The sequence below is a fragment of the Ambystoma mexicanum genome, chromosome 4p (assembly GCF_040938575.1).
Source record: "Ambystoma mexicanum isolate Mex_15411 chromosome 4p, UKY_AmexF1_1, whole genome shotgun sequence".
Taxonomy (NCBI): Eukaryota; Metazoa; Chordata; class Amphibia; order Caudata; family Ambystomatidae; genus Ambystoma; species Ambystoma mexicanum.
In genome coordinates, this window is record NC_090927.1 from 1279167777 (window position 1) to 1279187616 (window position 19840).

Sequence of the window (19840 nt, forward strand, 5' to 3'; positions counted from 1 at the left end):
TAAAGTCTTTGAAGAGTTCGCCTCATGGTATACAACATTTGACAAACCATTTGTCATGTGGACCAACAACTTCGTCTCTCAGAATTAGAGCGACTTTACTTCCCAGTCAGGCAGGCTTGACACCAGTGAGTCATTTAAGGACTGCTTTGGAAATTGCCGGGAGGGCCATTACATGTGAACCATCATGCTGGATACCATGAGCAATGAAAAGGGATTACTGTCATACCACATCTGGCAGGGTCATGGACCTTGTCAAGAGAGAATGAGGACCCCTCATAAGTTGGGGCAGGATATTTTCCAAAACCAATCCTGCCCCATGGCTCCAGTTTCTGTCCCTTCTAGCTGTCAATGTTACATGCATGGAGTACCACTCCTTCCTGACCCATACCGGTTGTGTACAATGCTGGCCGTAAAGAGACTGTGGGCCTCATTACGAGTTTGGAGGCAGCCATACCCTTAATAAGAGGCATGGCTGTCTCCAAACTCGGGTCTGGGCTGTGGTCCCTGAATGGGGAAATACCGGCCTATTCCGACTATGGAGGGCCCGGTATTTCCCCATTCAGGGAACCCGGACCCGGACCATCCCCATTCCCATTTGAGCCCCCATAGAGCTCAATGGGAATGGGGAGCATGCTAACAACGGGCCCGATAATGACGGGCCCGTTGTTAGCATGCTCGTCCCCTCGCGGGTTCCCGCAAAGGACGTCTGGTCTGACCAGTCGTCCAGAGCGGGTCCCGCTAGGGAACCTCGTAATAGGGTAGAATGGGTTTAACGGCGCCGGCAGCTCTACCGGCGCCGTTAAACCCATTCCGCCAGGGTCATAATGAGGCCCTGTATCTCACATGGGCTACCCATTCACAACTCAGGTGGACCCGCAGCCAAAGATCACATGCCTACGAACTCTGAAAGTGACGGTGCTTGTCCCGGATCTACGTTATCCGACCGTGGCTGATTTTGCCGTGGCCGGAAAGTTTGCATGAGAAAGGTGCGAACCACCAAAAGTTTGCACCTTTCTCATGCGAACACACGTACATACCCACACCCCCACCTGCACCCACAATACACCAATGACAAACACCCACCCACACCCTCAACACACCCCACACCCCCAACATAAACAAACCCCACTTACCTTTTTCTTCAGGCTGAGTCCCTGCAGCGCCAGTTCCCTTTCACTTCCGTGATCGGGAACCGACACCGCAGGGTCAGTTTCTTTTTTTTGTTATTTTTTTTTTTGGGGGCTTCAGGGGTTTCCCCCGCAACCCCTGCTCACTATACCACACAGTATAGTGGGCGGGGTGTTGCAGGGGACACCCCCGCAGCCCCTGCTTTTTTAAAAAATGTTTTACTTCCCTGCAATGCTACCACCAAATGTTCAAACTTTTGGTGTTCGAACCATTGGTGGTAGCATTTTTAGAACTTTTTGTTCATGCGACTGTTTAGATCCGGTCTTTTTGTACAATTCCCTTGTCCCAGGTCTTCATGGCAAAACTCTGGCAGATGCACGTTTCAGGAGGGGTTGGGGCTTCTCAAGCCCTTTAAAGCCCCACGCCTGTACAAAACTACACCAGGGCAAAAACAGGCTAGTGATTGGCCCGGGCATCCAAGTGGGCATCACCATCAGGCCAATGGTAGGGGGTGAAGAAGCATAACAAGGGACCTTGGAAGCAGGGCAGTGTGGGTTGTCCGGGGGGGGGGGCAGGTTCAAGGGAGAAGAAGGCAGACTGAGAGACCAGGTGGAGACAGGACAGTGAAGCAAAGCATGAAAGATAATTGAGAAGTGGAGGTATTAGTTGGTGAGAGAAAGAGGTACCTGGGTGTGAGAGTGCATGCGCGATGGTGGGGAGAGTGAGTGAGTTAGTGAGATTAAGTGGGAGTGTAGGTGAGTAAGTAATGCTGAGTGAGAGAAGTGGCTGAGATATTGAAAGGAGAGAGACTGCGGAAGGGCAGGTGAAGTGAAGTGTAGTATGGGGCAGAGTAATTAGTGGAGAATATTGTGAGGAGAGAGTAGTGGAGTGATGGGGAAAGAGTAGTGAATAGAGGAAAGGGTAGGGAGGGAGACCTTCAGAGGGATAGAAGAGGGGGAGAAAAGACAGAAGGGTGAGACAGTGGAAGAGCAGGGATCAGAGTAGGAGGAAGGAAAAGGAGACAGAGAAGATCAGGGCAAGTAATATGAGGCTGCAGAGAGAAGGATACGTGGAGCCTGGGGAATTGGAATGCACCCATTGTTATTTTGTGAAACTCTTGAATAGAGTCTACATCGAAAATCCCAGACGGAGTCAGCTAACTAAGCTGTTTGCCTTCAGGCCATCATGATGAGACAGTAGTCTTCTAGTAGGGGTTAAGGATCTCTAGTGGCAATCTTGGTATTTAGGGATGCCTGAGCTAGGGAGGGAACAGGGCGCGGGAGATGAGAGAGAGGATTGGCCCTTAGTGAGCCCCTTCTCAAGACATTTAGTAAAAACCCTTGGCTGTTTTTGAGAGTTGGTGTGTTCTTAAGGCCATCTATGACACACTATGCAGGTGTATTATTTCAAAGCACTCGGGTCTCTTGGCAATGTATGGAAATGTGGGAAGGTAATGTTTCTATGCTGAGACACTTTAAAAGTCAAAGCAAGCCAAGGCTCAGTATGCCTCAAACTGCCCTATCAGTACACATTTTTTTGCCCCTAATGCATTTATGCTAGCCTTTCCTGGTACCTGTTCCAAATGCCCGATCCACCTTTGGCCTTCACCTGCCTCTTCCCCTGCTATCAGCTCAATTAGGGCAAGAATTATTTGCTGGGACACAGGATTCCCTTCTATTCCTCTCATTATGAATCATTCTCCCACCAGTCTCTCAATTTGTGGTCTCCCTTACTTTGGTAGCTTCTCGTCTTCAGCTACCTTTCATGTTCCTTCACTTTGGATGTACTCTCTACCAGATGTATTATTCCTACGTACTCCCTCTCATGTTGAGCCTAGTACCTTTTACTGGCATACCTGGGCCAGATATGAAATATTATATACTATGTTATGGTGGAGTTTCTCTTACAGGTAAGACCTTGCCCACAGAAATGCAAGGCGGGGAACCTGCGTTTACTCGCCCTGTGTGGCATTTAGACGCGTGGCTCGGAATACCACTCCGCCCAGAAGCTATGACCCCCACCAAGGATGCCATAGTCATTGCTGCTGGAGTGGCTGAAGCAGTTAGAGTAACTATGGAGCGACAAGCATCGTCTCCCTTGATTAGTGAACATGAAGCCTACAGCCAGTTGCGCCCCTTTTCAGGCAAAAAAATCTGTGCCGAAAGGGGAAGAGAGTTATGAAGTATGGGCCGGCCTCGCTCAACTTATGCTACATGACTGGAAAGTGTTGGATCAAGAAAAGAGGAGACGCGTGACAGAGGCATTGCGAGGACCTGCACTACAGACAGTACAGTCCCTGTGAACACTGAGTCCTGATTCGACTTCCCTGCAAGTGATGGGCACACTGAAAGGAGCGTTCTCACTACCAAGTCCGGAGAAGATTTGATGATGAGGTTCCATGCCACCTCTATGAAGCCGGGAGAGAAATGATCTGCCTTCCTGGTGAGCATTGAACAAATTCTGCGCCTGGCTCGTCATAGGAGTAGAGACTTCCCAATTGAACCAGTGTCGCTTGAAGCAGCTACTTAAAGGGGCCAAAGACGCTGCCATACCCTTCCTCCAACTGAAACTACGTGAAAAACTGGACCCCCTCCCCACTATGAAGACCTTAGGTCAATAAGAGCTTTGGAAGAAGAAACCAGCGATGTCAATGCCCAGAGTCACCCTGTCCGAAGCAAGATCCCAGCTCCCAAACATGCCATTTCGCAGCAGAAACAGATTGAGGAGTTGCAAAAACTGGTAAGGAAACTTCAGACCTAGCTAGTACCCAGGGAAAACTCGAATGTAAATCAACATCGAGGCAGAGACTTTTTTCACTCATCAAGTGAAAGAGAACACCAGGTATTTAGACGAGGTCAAGAGCCTTGAGATTATTTTGCCCAATCATCTGCACCTTTCTCACCATTTCTACGCTGATGACACACAGCTTTTCCTCTCCTTCTCTTCCTTCACTGCTGACCTCCACCTTAATCTCTCTTCTTGTCTTACCGCTATAAAAAACTGGATGTCATCCCACTTTCTCTCCCTCAAAACTGAGAAGACTGAAGTCTTATTCTTTCCCTCTAACACGCTCCCCCCTCCCTCTGCCCCTCCTTTCATTCACTTTCCCCCTTCTAATCTTCCCATCTCTGCCCATGCTCGCAGTCTAGGCCTCCACTTTGACTCCTCCCTCTCCTTTACCCACCATATTTCTCTTACCTCTCGCGTCTGTCGCTACCACCTCTTCAATATCCTTAAAATCTGTTCCTCCCTCACTTTCCATGCTACTAAACTCTTAATCTCTTCCCTCATATTCTCTCGTCTTTTCTTTTTTTTTAACAATTTTTATTAATTTTTATAACAACCAATCAACAAAAAACAAACCCAGCAGTACATGTCATACAGTTTCAACATCATGTACAATCAAAAAATATATACTGCCTTCCCATTACCCTCCCCTCTAACTCGAGCCTACCCCACTTCTCCTTCCACTGTTGTTTCTTCTAGGGGTACCTCCCCCTCTGTATTCCCAGAAGTATCATGTTCACTTGGACAAGCCTGGGTGGACCCAGACAGCGTGTCCACTAAGTGTCTCCAGGCCTGCCTCTCATCTTGCTCCCCTTAAATCCTCTACCACTCTGCCATCTGTACCCTTTGTCTTCTTGCTCCTCATGACTCCATTTCCTCTTCGCTCTCTTAACTTGGTTGGCTTCCCTTTGACTCCCAACTTAAATTTCACTTCCTTTGTCTCGTTTTTAAATCTCTTCATGACCTCGCTCAACCTATTTTTCCCTTCTCCTTTCTTTCTACACTCCAACACGCTCCCTCTGTTCAGTTGATCTCTTCCTACTTACTGTTCCTCCCTCCCCTTGTACCTCTTCTCGTTTCTGTTCCTCTCAACTCCTTGCCCCCCTACACTGGAACTCTCTACCTCTCTCTATCCGCTCCATTACCTCCTACTCCTCCTTCCGCGCCTCCTTGAAATCTCTTCTTCTACTTTCCCCGTCCTGACTTTCCTCATCTCTCCCCTTCCACTTCTCTCTCTCCTCCCTCTTACACTTCCTCTGCTCCCCTTGAAACTCTATCTTATTCCACGCCCTGACCACCCTCATCACGCCCCCTTACTCCTCCTCCATGTGTTTATTAACCTAGGTAAATTGTTCTACATACTGTTTTTTAATGGCTTGTCTCATGTTTGTAATTATGCTTCTAGTTTATCATACTCTATTTATACTTGTTGTTATAATGTAAAGCGCTTTGATGTAAAGCGCTATATAAACTTAATAAATACAAATACCTTTACCACCATGGAGATTTTGCCATCGATGTGGGGATCACAGCCACTCAACTCGTCTGTGCGATCAAGACCAAGACTATGCCTGTGTAGCTGCTCGATTTTACTGCACTGAAACCAACTCCAGCACGAGCCTTGCCGGGAAATGCACAGGAGGTTGTAGTGGAGGAGCAGCTACAACCTCGAGCACAGGAGTAAGCTCCACTGGCAATAACTCCTGTATATCTCTAAGGACACGAAAATTCCGACATACTAACTACCAAGCACCAAATGAAGGTTCAGGAGGGTCCCACAGCTGACCATCTCCACCTAGTCCATGAGCTCTGCAACTCCCAAGAAGATGTCACCAGCCACCTGCAACAGACTACAGACTCACGCCCCTTTCCCCAGAGGCATTCCTGCGGGCCTAATTGGGCCCCCCATGACAATCCCAGTTGAACTTGAAGGACGACGGACTACAGCACTAGTCGGAGATGCAGCCTGCCGATATCTGGGGTACATCTGCATGAAGATCCACCTAGAACAAGAGGTGGCTGGAATAAGAACCAGGTTGACCGCCATGGCATTAGTGTGCACCACCAAGAACCAGTATCCAGAGGTCATGTGCACCAACTCCGCTCCGTTTGGTACCCTAGCCAGGATGTGTATGGAGATGGCAGGTCCGCAGTTCACACATTCTTTGATGATGCATCCAGCTTGCCAACAGGTCTATCTTAAGAAAAGCATGGAGAAGGCAGTGCAACCAGACGGGCTTGTAGAAAATGTGACCACCACTAACCACAGTCAACTTGACATACTGCCTGGTCAGACAATCATGGTGCCTAGACATGTACAATTTCAAGGTCAAAACCGTTACAGGAGACTAGTGATGGAGGCGCCTGAAGGTGAAGAACTGCCTGGAGGTCTGATGGTCCAACGCACACTGATCAGTGATACCGGCTCAGGAGTGACCCACATTAGAGTACCTTTCACTAATGTCACTGATAAAACTGTGCATCTACCTGGAGGCGTGACAATCGCACAGCTTCACATTGCTGACTCGGTGGCACAGACGGCTGGAACCCAAAGGTCATATACTACCTTGGATGTGGGAAAGATAAACTTTGGGGAATCCCTGTTGTCGGAACACGAAAAAATCACCTACAAGACCAACTGGCCCTGAGGGCAGATGTGTTTTTAACCAGTGTCTGGGATTTGGGTGAAGCCCAGGGCGTGTATCACCAAATCCATTTGAACGATGTCATACCCTTTAGAGAAAGACTGCGAAGGCTGGCACCTGCAGATGTGGAAGATGTCTGGCGTAATCTTGAAGAACTGCTGCAGTCGAGAAGCCCCTATGCCTCCCCCAAGGTGGTGGCACGAAAGAAGAACCAGGATGTGCGGCTGTGCATCGACTACCGGAGGATAAACAGCAGAACCGTCTCAGACCAGTACACCACCCCCCCCCCCCCGAGTAGATGAGGCCCTTGACTGTCTGGTAGGGAGCCAGTGGTTCTCGGTCTTATATCTCCGAAGTGGGTATTATCACATTCCCATGTTACCTGAGGATAAGGAGAAGACAGCCTTCATCTGTCCATTAGGATTCTACCAGTTTACTGGAATGCCACAGGGGATATCGAGAGCGCCCTCCACATTCCAACGCTTGATGGAACGCACAGTGGGGGGCATGAACTTACTTGATGAGTTGGTTTACCTAGACGATGTGATTGTGTTTGGGAAGATCCTGGAAGAACATCACCAAAGGTTACTGAAGGTTTTGGATCGTATCCAGCAGCAGGGGTTGAACGTATCCCTACAAAAATGCCAGTTTTGCCGCAGCAGTGTAAAATATGTTGGCCATGTGGTGTCTGCTGAAGGACTGAGTGTGGATCCAGCCAAGATGGAAGCCCTCGCGACTTGGCCCCACCCGCAGAACCTGCGAGAGATTAGAAGTTTCCTGGGTTTCTGCAATCATTACTGAAGGTTTGTGCCAGGCTTCGCCAACATAGATGACCAAGGGTTATCCAGCCCATCAGAATACCGCGGCTAACAAGGGGAATCCGTCCACGACCCGGTACCATCCTAAAGAGAACTTTGGTCTGCGATGGAGTGAGAAGTGTGAACAAGCAGTAATAAAATCCGGTTCCACAACCTGCAATTCGGAGATCGGGTGCTCATTCAGAGTTTAGGGAAGAGAGGGCGAAACAAGCTGGGAGACCGCTGGGAATCGCAACCCTATATGATTGAGCGACAGATGCCAGGGTTGCATAAGTTCAGACTAAGAAGGGTAGGCTCCCCGAGGGATGTGAAGACCCTCCACCGGAATCACCTCCTGCCCATAGGAGATGGTGTGGAAATGGATCTGACTGTTGCTGACATTCTTTTGGGCCCCAGTAAAAGGAGCACCAGAAGTCGTCAACAGGAGTCCGCCCAAAGGGAAATCCTACAACATGCAGGACCAAGTACTGTACCGTCTGTAGCCTCTAAGTCAAGGGAGAAGAGAAATGCAGAGGATAAAGAGCCTCCAATCACTGAAATAGCACAAAGGCCCTCAGACATTTCAACCGGTCCAGATGAAGAGGACAGGCGGAAGGCTTAGCCATGGGCTACTGGTATGGAATCGATTATACCATTCCAGGCTCCACAGAACAGTCTGAGACCAGAAGAGAGGTATCAGTGTGCGGGGACTCCAACACAGTCTTCCCAACCCAAGAGGAAAACATGCCCATATCAGACTCTGTGATTGGGGATAGTCCGCCTGCATCAATAGACCTTCAAGAATCAGCTTCTGAAGATCCTTCAGAGGTCCTTAATGAACTTCAGCGATCTCAACGAGAAGTCAAGCCAGTCAGAATACTGAGCTACGATGCACCTGGAGCCCAAACTGAAGTTATCAGAAGGGGTCTGCCTGTTCACACTATTACATGTACAGAGGCGTATACTCATGAACCAATGGGTTGTGCTAAACAATGGTGGACTGTGTGTTAGGAAAGATTTGCATTTCATCTGTAATTTTCCGTCCAGTTTTGTACCCTCCAACTTTTTGCTGATGTTAAACACCATAGTCTGACTGTACCAGAGGAGCCCAGCCTTCTGCTGCACTCATCTGGGCTCTTTGCTCACTTTTTATGGGGAAACTGACATGCCCTTAAGACAGCCAGTACTGGGAAACTATGTTTCCCTTAGTCCTTTCCAATATTTCAACTTTTCTGCAAAATGTAACAAGTGTACAATGTACCTTCCAGTACAATGCACTTGGGTCTAATAGTCATTTCCAAAGGCCCTAGATACTCTCAAAGGATTTTTTAGGATAAGTGCATGACAGGGTTGGCGGCAGCTTATCATTTTGTATATTTTTAACCCTTTCCTGCCAGGTAAACCACGATTACCGTGTTTGTCACGGACAGGTGGCCTGGCTCCAAAATGGCCATGCCACGAGGTTCTTTGTCCTGTCCTTTGGCCATCTTGCCCCTTCAGCTTCCCTAGGTCGAGCCGACCCGGGTCAGTCCTTATTTGGGCATGCATTCTCCTGCGAAATGCCAAGCTTATGCGGGCTTCTGCATCCCTTGTGTGTCTGCCTCCAGGATGTGGGCTGGAACATCTGGTTCCAATACACATCCTGGGTGCCAGAGTGTCTGGAGTGCTGTGAATGCCTGGGACCACCGTGGTCCGTGATTGATCCACGTATGGTATGCCTGTATGTGAGCAGATCTCCCATTGGGTCCTTTTCGTTTTGGTGCGAAGGAGATTCTGGATAAGAGAAGGCCCCAAACACCCATACCATGTCGATCTCTGGAGTTCTCATGGAACGAAGGATAGGATCCAAGTATCCTGAAATTAAGAAGCTGATTCGAGGAACCGCTGATGACCAGCTGGAAGGTTTGGCACCCTGAGCCCGCTGTCGTCCCGTGGGACCCCTCTGCATCTGGTCGTCCTAGAAGGTCTGCAAAGACGCTTTGACCCATTTGAATAGTGGGACCAACTATTCTCAGCACCTTCATCAAACCCTGCAAGTAAGCCTTCTCGGAAAGTGTCCCTGGGACAACCAGTGGGTTGACCAGCTTACGCAGACTCTTTACCCTCATACCGCCGCCGTTTCGAGGAGGCCCTCAAATCGTGGTACGTCGCTAGCTCTGTGTACACGGCACTCTCGCACCGAACTTTGTACACTTGGCGTTCCCAGGCCTGGAATAAAGTGAGTGCATCCGAACCGGAGTATACGCGTTTACCGTGTCGTCCAGCCGAGGTGATGAACTTTGCAGACGTGCTGCATTTGTGCCCCTCTTGCCTCTGATGCTGCAGTGAAACTGGCCTAATCCATCCACCAGGAGCGGAGAAATCACCACTGTCCAGTTTGGGAATCATCGCTGTATCTTCGTCACTGAAAGCCACAGAGCCGCCAAATTGCTGCACTTGAACCTGCAACCGAAGTGGACTCAACTGCCGAAGTTTGATCCGGAGTGTGCCGGGGGGTCAGTGAGTAATCGCAACCCAAACAGGTGGCCCCCAGCGCCTCCATCCATTTTTAAACATGTGTGGCCCCTGAGGGCCCCTCTCCTTTCCACTGCAGTGCGAACTAGCAAACTAATCCCAACTCTTGGAATCGACTCTGCCCTTAAGTGGAGTCCCTCCTCGAATAGTGGCAACCTATTCTTCATCACCTCACCCCCCTTCCTGAGTTGCTACAGACCCTTGAAGAGACCCCATTTTGCCCATCTGCATTACCGCGTGCGCCAGCATTGCAAGACATTTGAGCAATAGGCTCTTAGGAGTGTGTTGGATGCAGAAGGAACCAAAAACTACTTGCACTCCCTGTTTCCTTACCCTTTTAGGTTGTGGACCCAATTCGTGCATTAACCATTTAGACCCCATTGGTCTTGTATATATGTATTTAGATAGGATTGTGTTGGCTTAAAAGTATTACTGTGATTTGATTTGTGTGTTGAAACTCAAAGGCCTTGAAATAAATGTATTTGTATTTTTAATATATATACACACCTGACTGGGAGTGATTTGTAAGTGTCCTTTGCTCTGTGTGCTCACCCTCACCCCTCCTGAGACCTGGGGGCTCAAATGGGAATGGGGAATGGTCTACTGAATGGGGACTTACCGGGTCCTCCAAGGTCGGAATAACCCGGTAAATCCCCATTCAGCCAGACCGGACCCGGACCTGGGTTTGGAGGCAGCCATGGTGCTAATAGCACCATGGCTGCCTCCAAACTCGGAATGACCCTACTAGTCTTGACCGCCGTCAAGCTACCTTGATTGGTCTGGCTTGTCCAGAAGGTTACCCTGTTCCAAGAAACTAGACTGGCCTTTTGAACTTCTGCCCACCAGATCAGTGTTCAGAAATCCATCTTAACACTGTGCATTTCTATGGAATGAAAAATGTCATATTGTGTTGTATGCCCTTCGGGAGCAGAGAAACCCTTAGGAGAAGGGGGTGAGTGTAAACCCGCATTTTTTTTGGGTTTATGTGTGCGCCTGGGCTATGTCTCAAGTTGTTTGGAGAGCATGTTTGTTTATTTACCTTTCTCTGTGTTTTTTTCACCGTGGTTTTGGCGTGCAGTGTGTGCAAGAGAAATCATGGTAGGTTCCACCAGCAGGGGGAGCGGGACATCTGTGAGGTGATTTGACCTCGGGACCGGCACGATTCCCCCTGCTAGCAGATGACAAGTGGAGAGTTTCCGGGGAGCATAAAAGCCTGAGGGGAGCATCGTAGGGAGAGCGCCGGGAGAGACAAGCGGAGAAGGGAGCTCCATTCTGTCACGAAGGGCATCCAGGCACTTTGCTGTGTAAGGGACGGGCCCCCAACCGTAGGCCGTCCACCCATGAGCCGGTATTTCTCTCTCCCCACCCGGGGTCGAGAGAGTGTGTCGGAGGCCAGGATTCTGAAGGAGCCCCTGGCTTGTGCCACCCCTGCCCGCCGCCGCTCGTGAGGAAGAGAGAGCGGAGGGTGTTCTCGTGATGATTACTAGCAGTCAGGTAGGATAGGGAAAGAGTAAGAAAGGGACCCGGAGCCCTGCGTGTGCCGGCGCTACGGCCTACACGTGGGCAGTGGAGGACTAGACAGAAGGTAATATTCTCTCTCCTGTCATAGTGATGCGGAGAGGCTGTACACGATCAGTAGCTCCATGGAGTGTGGGGATGAGGGAACTCACCTAAGAAAAAGGTGGGTTTGGTCACGCGGGGTACACGGTGTGTGAAAGGCCCAGTGGGAACAGAGGGGTCTCTTGTATCTGCACCAGGGGGCAGTGAGGTACCCAGCTCTGGGTGTGGCACTTTGCCGGAGCTGTGGAGAATCTGTAAAGTCCAGCTAGGATCTATTCCAAGGGGCTTCGCCTAGCACAGGGGAGAGGTGGATTATGGCCCTGTTCTCTGACTGGGTATTGGGGGTTTGTGGTGCTGAGTGTGGTACGTCCCAGTGGCATGTTTTACCACTACCAGGAGTGAGGGGACGCTGGTCCGACATATTTGATTATTTATTTACCAAATGTGAATGCGTTTGTTCTCAGGTGACCCCACAGATATCTTTGATTATTTATGAATGTGTCTGCTCTCAGGTGACTCCACAGATATATTTGATTATTCATTTACCAAATGTGGATGCGTTTATTCTCAAGGTGATCCCCACAGGGTCCAGTTGATTATGTATTTACCAAATGTGAATGCACTCTGTCTCAAGGTGACCTCACAGACCTATTTAATCTGTTAATTACCAAATGTGAATGCACTTGTACTCAGGGACCACCCGATGACATATTCCAATCTTATGGCAGTAAATATGTAATGAGTGCTAACGAAAAGGACAGAATCAGAACTGTAATATATTGTTCCTTTCATGTACTAGCAAGAAATCATCACTCATGGAAAGGTAAGTGTGAAAGAAAGTGTTTGTTTGCTTGCGTGCCCATTGTGAATGCAATAAATGCTTTTATTATGCGTGTGTGTGTGGCTTTGTATGTGTGCAAAGAGTGCAGAGCACTGGCAGCATGCATGTGATATATTGGCACAGAACGTACACACTCCACATGCAGCATAAAACGTGTTTTCACAGGGCAATGTTGGCACAAATTGGGCACCTGTACTATGAAAATGTTCTGGCAGTGGAACTTTGGCACTGCGGGCACAGCCAGCAGGACAGCGGGTTCTTATGGTGGCAATACTGGCACTTAATGACACTTCCAGAATACACGTGCAGGAAAAGGTTTAACTGTCGCAACACTGGCACATATTGTGCACAGCTTGCATGAAAGTTCTTACAGCACAATGGTCTATCAGTGGAAATGTGGCATATATTGTGACCAAAGGCATATCAGTGGTAATGTTACCATATATTGTAGGAATGCAAGTTGTACTGTGGCACCTCTGCCGTATAGTGTGAGCCAGGTGATCATTAAAGTGTGTTTTAAAGTGGCAAATGCTGGTTTACATTGTGGGTACAAGCATCATGAATATGTGTTGTGGCATACTACGGTGTGATGTTTGTGAGCTGGCTTCCTTTGGGTTTTCTCATGTGTTACCTACAGAAACGATTGCAGGGTTATGTTTTTTATAAAAATGCATTCTCAGAACACTGTGCTGTAAAATGCACTATTTTAACCACTTCTTTTAAACAAATGTCGCGGGGGAGTACAACGCCTCCCCCAAAACGTTTTAGGGTACTCTCTGCACTTTCACTATGCCCAGCCACGCTTAGTCATTCGATGGAAACATTGGTACACAACCACTGAAAAAAATCTCAAACTGACCGTAAGTCATTTAGAAAGCAAGTGCCCCCTTAGCAGCCCTAGGACCCCCTCTCTTTGCCCTCCCCCGTAACACACGCTGCCTCCACCAATGACACGCACAGTGAACATAACAGCCCTGCAAGACCCATTGGAGGCAAGGTAGTTGTGGGGCAAGATAATGGGCCTCATTATGACTCTGGCACTGCTGCCACCAGAGTCCTTTTTATTCCGGCACCCCCGGGAATGGGCAATTACCGGGGCATTATAGCCCCGGCGGATCCGGGAACTGCCCATTCCCGGGCGCCGGAAAATATTAGTATCCATTCCCTTTTGAATCCCATTGGACTCAATGGGAATGGGGAGATCGGATGCACCGGCACCATTCGTGAATGGTGCCGGTGCATCCGACATGGACTGCGAGCGGGTGCCGGTCCGCCCACCAGGTCAGACCTGGCGGGCGGAAAGGCACCTGCTCGCAGACTCCTAGTTTGCCAGTCCGGTAACAATGGTGCTGGTAGCTTACCGGCACCGTTGTTACCGGACCGGCAAACTTGTAATGAGGCCCACTGTCTTTGCAAGAGTCTTCACCTAAACTTGTCACAAACTGCTAGTGATGTGGAGTACATTCCTTGCACATATTCAAGTTAAAAATAATGTACACCTTTGTCAAAGAGTATAGAGGTTCATACCATGATTCAGTTCATATTTGTAGTCAAATTAAATATCCTCTAAATCCGTGCTGAAAATACATCATTGTTTATGTCAGAATGTGGGAAGCTGATGGTCAAGTTTGTTCAATTTCAGTGGCAATACTCGTTGAAACAGGCGCTCCTCACCTGCACTGAGATAATTATTCTGTGCCCTTCGGTCAGTCTCTACAGGATCCGCTAAACATGTGTTTTCATCAGCCCTTATCACGACTGAAAGAACAGGCTCACCTGTCAAAAGAATGAAGGAAAATCCATCTAGATTAGAATAGTTAATCCACTGATCTCTATTACTTATTTATATAATCAATTGAATCTACTGTTTTACAAGCCGTATTCAACGTTATTTTTTATGACACAGCAGTCTTCTAATGGACTGAAAGACTGATCCTACATAAATGACTACAATGACATTCTTGCCATAATTAGCAGAGTTAATTGGTGAGGATGGGGGCGTCCACGTCTTCCACAATCCATGTATACCCATGTCGTAGCATAACGCGCTATTATTGTTGGACTGCACTGCAAAAGGAATTATAAATAACAGTTTAGAAGTAGAACTCTTAGATCTTTATGTAAGCGACAGAAACATGTTTTATTGGCTTGATGAGCACACATCCTTTCGGTTTGTGGATTCAGTGTATCTTTGATCGATGTGGTGGGAACCTGATTTTATCAAAATAGTACAAATTCATATTGTATACGTGGAGTAAGTCTCTATAAGAGAGCACTACGTTTATATGCTACTAACAATCTTAAAAGATCCAGTGTTAACTTTGAAAATGTATGTCACAGGGTCAGTCCCCTACTCCCATAATCACTATGGGAGCTCCTGAGATCTGACCACCTGGCCTCCTGTTACACACTGAACGAAAAATGTCTGTCACTGCAAGGCAGATCGCGTTGCGTGCATAAAAGACATAAAACAAAGTTATGCTGACAGTTTGGTATGAATAGTTAGTACAAGGAAAATCACTTGCATCTTGTTTGCATATACAGAACCACACTCTGATACTCATTTTCTATAAATTGTTAAGTTGACTGTGGGAGCCGTTCCGTTTACGTTGTAACGTACGCGGCTTCCCACTGCAAATGTTCATTATTTGCACTGTGGGGTGAAATTTTAAAGGGCAAAAGGTGGAGTACAAGCATGAACCACTGCATGGTAAGCAGTGTTCCCTGTTGAAATGAAACCATCTTTGACATGCTTGCATGTCAGGGAGGGTTTCATTTCAATTGTACATGCTCCCTGCCATGGTCGCATGGCAAGGAGCGTGTACAATGTACCCCATAGGGATTGCCAGCATGAACATCCATGCCAGTGCAGATGCTGGAGCATTTGTATGATGGAGAGGAAAAGGTGGCAGAAATTCAAATTGTGTCCCGCCACTCCTCTTTGCCATACAACCAATTGAATATGTGGCGTGGTGCGTGGCGGGATTGAAAGGCTTAAAAGCCTTACTCAAGGCTTTTACGCCTTCAATCACGTTACACCACTATAGAATGTGATGCTCCTCTATGTTTTGATATCTATCCCCTTTCTGTTTATAATGCTTGGCGTGTTCTGTGAGATCAAGAGCCATTATAATCCATTTTGCTTCCCACTGCATTAATTACTCATAAAAAAGGCACTTTATATAGCCACTCCTGTACAAGTAGTCATGTGTTTCATCCCAACAGACTCCAGGGATAGCCATATCTTGCCTAAATAGAAAAGTACATTCATGAAAAGCATAAGAAAAATGATAGCCTGTGGTGAGACTTGAATATGTTCGAACACAGGTTCCCGCCGTCCCTGTTATGAGTGCACCAGCATTCATTTCTCTGACCTGTAGAATATGTGGTGTATTCAATTATTGGCTCACATAGGTGTTGCATGCCAGTCTCACATCACCCTTTATTCAAAACCACCCCACAATTCTGGCCAAGGAATAGTCCATGTGGTATTCAGAAATCTAAATTTATTTAAAAGAATAATGTGACTTCAACCAACTTTGTCTCCTGCTTTACACCATGGAGATCAATGCAAAGCTATATACAGCAAATCCAAAAATGTAATAGGCAACAAATCAAATGTCCCTGCTTATATAAATGTCACTATATTAAAGTCCACAAAAATATTCAGTCTGAAGGTGAGATAAACCAACTGTATTCTAAAAGATACTAAGCATATTAATCATGTCTATTCTACACTGGTTTCTCGCTAAATAACAGTTTCTCAATGATGACATTCCATCATGATGCAAATGTCTTTCAAATATTTAATTTTCTCCAGTTTCAAGGCATGGTGTCTGAGAAAACTATTTGAATAATTACTTGATCGCGCATACACAATCAACCAACTCCCCTGTGCAGGTGTGATGTAGTACAAGTTTTGGCTCTGTGTAGGTTATTCAACGCAGATGATGGCCAACTTAATTAATTTATCTCCTGTAGGTTTGAATGTGAAATAACAGGGGCTAAATCTCAGAATTCTGATGATTCCATTCTGAACCCACATGCTTTCTGTGTTCTCAAAACACGTGTGCAGCTTTCACTAATCATCCATGTGTGACATTCAGTAAACATGAGTATGTTACTTGCAGTGTGTACCTGTGTGTGTAACTGTGACTGTGTTTATAGCTTAATAAACAGCTTTACATGCAGGTGTGTGTGTATGTACTAATTTCAAGCTACTTGCATGTGCAACTTTTCAATCTGCGTATGCATGCACAGCTTTAATGCATTTGTGTGTGGTTATCAACCGGCATGTATTTTCAGGTTCAAAATATGCTATTCCCCTGTAACCTCTACAGTGTTAAAAAAAGAACATCCTTTCCACACATGAGTGTGCCTGTGCACTGAAAAATTGATGAATACAGGGTTTTGAACTCCACCCAATTCTTATTAAATAGGATTAATTCTCTCAGCATGCATTTTTGTTGCACAAACCCCTACTTTTGACTATGGCATCACCCGGCTGTGTTAATGCACAATATCACCCTGGGCAATGGTATTTTGTAATCATACCATGACCCAAAATGACTCTGGACCAGCTAAAGCCACACATTATATTTTAAATAGTACTTAATTTTACAAAGGCAATTCCACATTAAAGTGGCACCAAAATGCATTACATTTTAAATTTTGTTTCTCCATACAAAGTAGATGGGTTTTAAAGAAACAACATTTCATTTTGTGTTCCATATGGATGGGGAAACACAGGGCATTGAGTGCCAGTACCTGTGCTCCTTGTCTCTAAATTACATTCCCCCGGAGACCCATTTCCTTTGTCTTTACCAGATATTACCCTGATGTAAATGGACAGTTTGCGGTGGAATGGGGCTTGATTTATCTTTTGAGATGTGACTTCTGATTTTTTAAGAGGTAGCTGGAGACTCAGTCAGTCTGGAATCATGCCCTATGAAAACTCTCTCTTCAGGTTGCTATTTGGAAATACATTTTCAAGCATATACTGGTCATCCTCTCAACGGACTGGTCTCCAATCTGCCAGGGATCAATCCTTCAAGCACAGTTCTCCCATCTGCTGTTAGTTCCAATTCTTAATGTTCATCTCCCCAAATTCTATAATCATCCTCCTGTCCTATGTGCATGCAACTATTTATCTCTCTGACTCCACCTCGGACTTCCGACAGAGGCGTGTCTTTCCAGTCCCATGATCAGCAGTAATGTGGGAGGGAAAATCACTCTTATTGAAGAAAAGCCAATGTTGACTCGAATTCTGATTAAAATAAGCTAAATTAATAAAACTAATACTAGATTCTGTAAGTCGGTGCGTATATTTGAATGATTGAATTATGATAAGATGTGGCGCATTTATGAGTTTTCACCATTTTCACCTATTCAACACATGGCACTCTATGTATATTTTATGTATTCTGATAGATATTACTTATGTGTACAAAACTGTCAAAATGTTGTGTTGATGGGAACGTGCATTGCGGCGCAGTGATCAACTTAGTGATTTAATCTTTAATGTAAGATTTCCCCCATCTATTTATGATGCAGGTTTTCTAGTGTGGAGTTGCAGACGTTTTCCTGAAGGTTTCAGTGGAAGTGCATAGCCTACATACTCCCTTTTGTATACTATACATGTGTTCAGAGCAGATGCCTTTTTTCTGTGCAATGGGTTCATCACTTTTCCTTGACTTCTTGCTAATGCAGCTTTTTTTAAAACTAAAGACCTGGACTTTGATAAATGACGACAAGCCCTTTGAAGCTGAGGACCCAAATCCATAAGTGACATATGACATTGAATGTTTTGATATCATCTTTGAAGTCAGTTAAAACAGGCTTCCAGTAGGCTTCCAGTAGGTGCTTCCAGTTTTGTTACTGCAATTCTAGGGTTGGGTAAGGCCTTAGAGTGACACTGCAAATGGTTTTTGAACTCCCCTTTTCAGCAGTTACAAAACTCCCCTTTTCAATCACCAGACCCAGCAGGTTAATTTGAATTTCGGATGCCAGGCCTCCAAGTGAAATATACGTTTGTTAGAATGGACTGGAACTTTTATATTACTTCCTCTATGGTTCTTCATCATATTATTTTAAATAAAATGAAATATATGCAAATACAGGCATTGGACATATATACAATTTGCTATGTTGCACAAGTGTAATTTAGATTTCCTGTGCTTTAGGTTTGAGGCTCAGGAAATCACACATGGCAGAAGCAGGCTTTATAATTTACATTGTCTTGTACACCAAAACACTTTTTAAAGATGGTTGTTGATTAGAAATTACATGTTCACTGTAAATACATTATCTTTACACATGACGTCAATATTACAAGGACGTGAAGAAATCCAGTCCTTTTTTTAAAGAAAATGTGTTTTGGGAGCCAGGGTTCTTATGTGGATAACATATTCCAGGTTGTTTAGGCAATCTTGGTATTTTTACATAAAGAAGGTTCCTGTTTTAATACACTCCATTCCCAAAATGTCATCAGTATCAATAAGACAATAATTGAAGACTGTTTTGGTACTGTGAAGAATTGAATTCTGAGTCAACATCGTTCTCAGCATTTCCCCAGCACTGATAAGCCAGCCTTTAAATATTGTTGAAAAATATACAAAACCTGCACATATTACTGCACGCACATCCACACCTAGTTTGATCTTGCATTTTTCCAGGGTCTTCCTTTTATCATAACAGTAAGCAAGCGGGCTGTGTTTCCTACAAATGACATGACTGGTGACTAGTGCCTTGCTTCCTCTTTCAGGCAGGCCTTTTCAATCAACTTTATTTTAGGCATAGTCTTTGTTCCAGAGTTCTCCACAGACCCACTCTCTAAGCAAATGCATCAACACACAAGAGAATGGTGTGGGGATTTGGTTGCCTATGATGAAGGGTCTCCTGTTGTTTTCACAAAGCAAATTACTTCGTGGTAATTTACTTCGTGGAAATTACTCTGAATTACTTCGCATTTATATATTTATTTGTGCGTTAAGGGATAAAAGGGGGAGGGGTTTGGGCGAGGAGTGGTAGAGAAGAGGGATTTGGAGGGGACACCCATACAAAAATTCTACGTACACATTTGAAGTGATCTCCACAAAGTAAATGACCACAAAGTAATTTGTTGTGTTGAAATTACATGGAACCTGATGAAGAGGCACATGCAAACCTTTTAAAAAGCTAGATTGCAGGTTCTTGCAAATCTCCAAGTGGCATTTGGTTGGTTCCCAAATCTTGGCAACCTTTTCTTACAACACAAATCAGATAATTCTTCCAGTATCCATGAGTCTCCAGGGGTAGTACGGGGTGGTTAGATTTTTAGGGCAAAGATGTGTAGTATTGAACAATTAAAAACAAACGTGGAAATGCTGAAGGAAGGGCGAAGAGCTATCTGTGAGATTGGATCTAAAAGACGAATCGAGGGCTATGCATCTGTGAATGTAATCCAGATAATTTGGCAGATTACACTCTGTGGCAAGATATCTCTGTATGCCACTGAACCTGTTATGCATATAGTGAGAAACCTGAGGGCGTCCTCACTTCCTTCTCCCCAGCTTCCTTTGCTCAGGTGA

At 46.0% G+C, this 19840-nt stretch overlaps 1 protein-coding gene across 3 annotated transcripts in view; it reads right to left on the reverse strand.

Moving 5' to 3' along the window:
* The window catches only part of LOC138453802 (zinc finger protein 777-like), a 499705-nt gene that overhangs the window by 209923 nt on the left and 269942 nt on the right, over positions 1-19840 (reverse strand). For 2 of the 3 annotated variants that reach the window (XM_069606974.1, XM_069606972.1), the window contains one exon: positions 13947-14048. The exons of the other annotated variant lie outside the window; for it this stretch is intronic. In XM_069606974.1, the coding sequence (XP_069463075.1) occupies positions 13947-14048 (102 nt within the window). The remainder of the gene's footprint in view (positions 1-13946; positions 14049-19840) is intronic. 3 annotated transcript variants of the gene reach the window in all.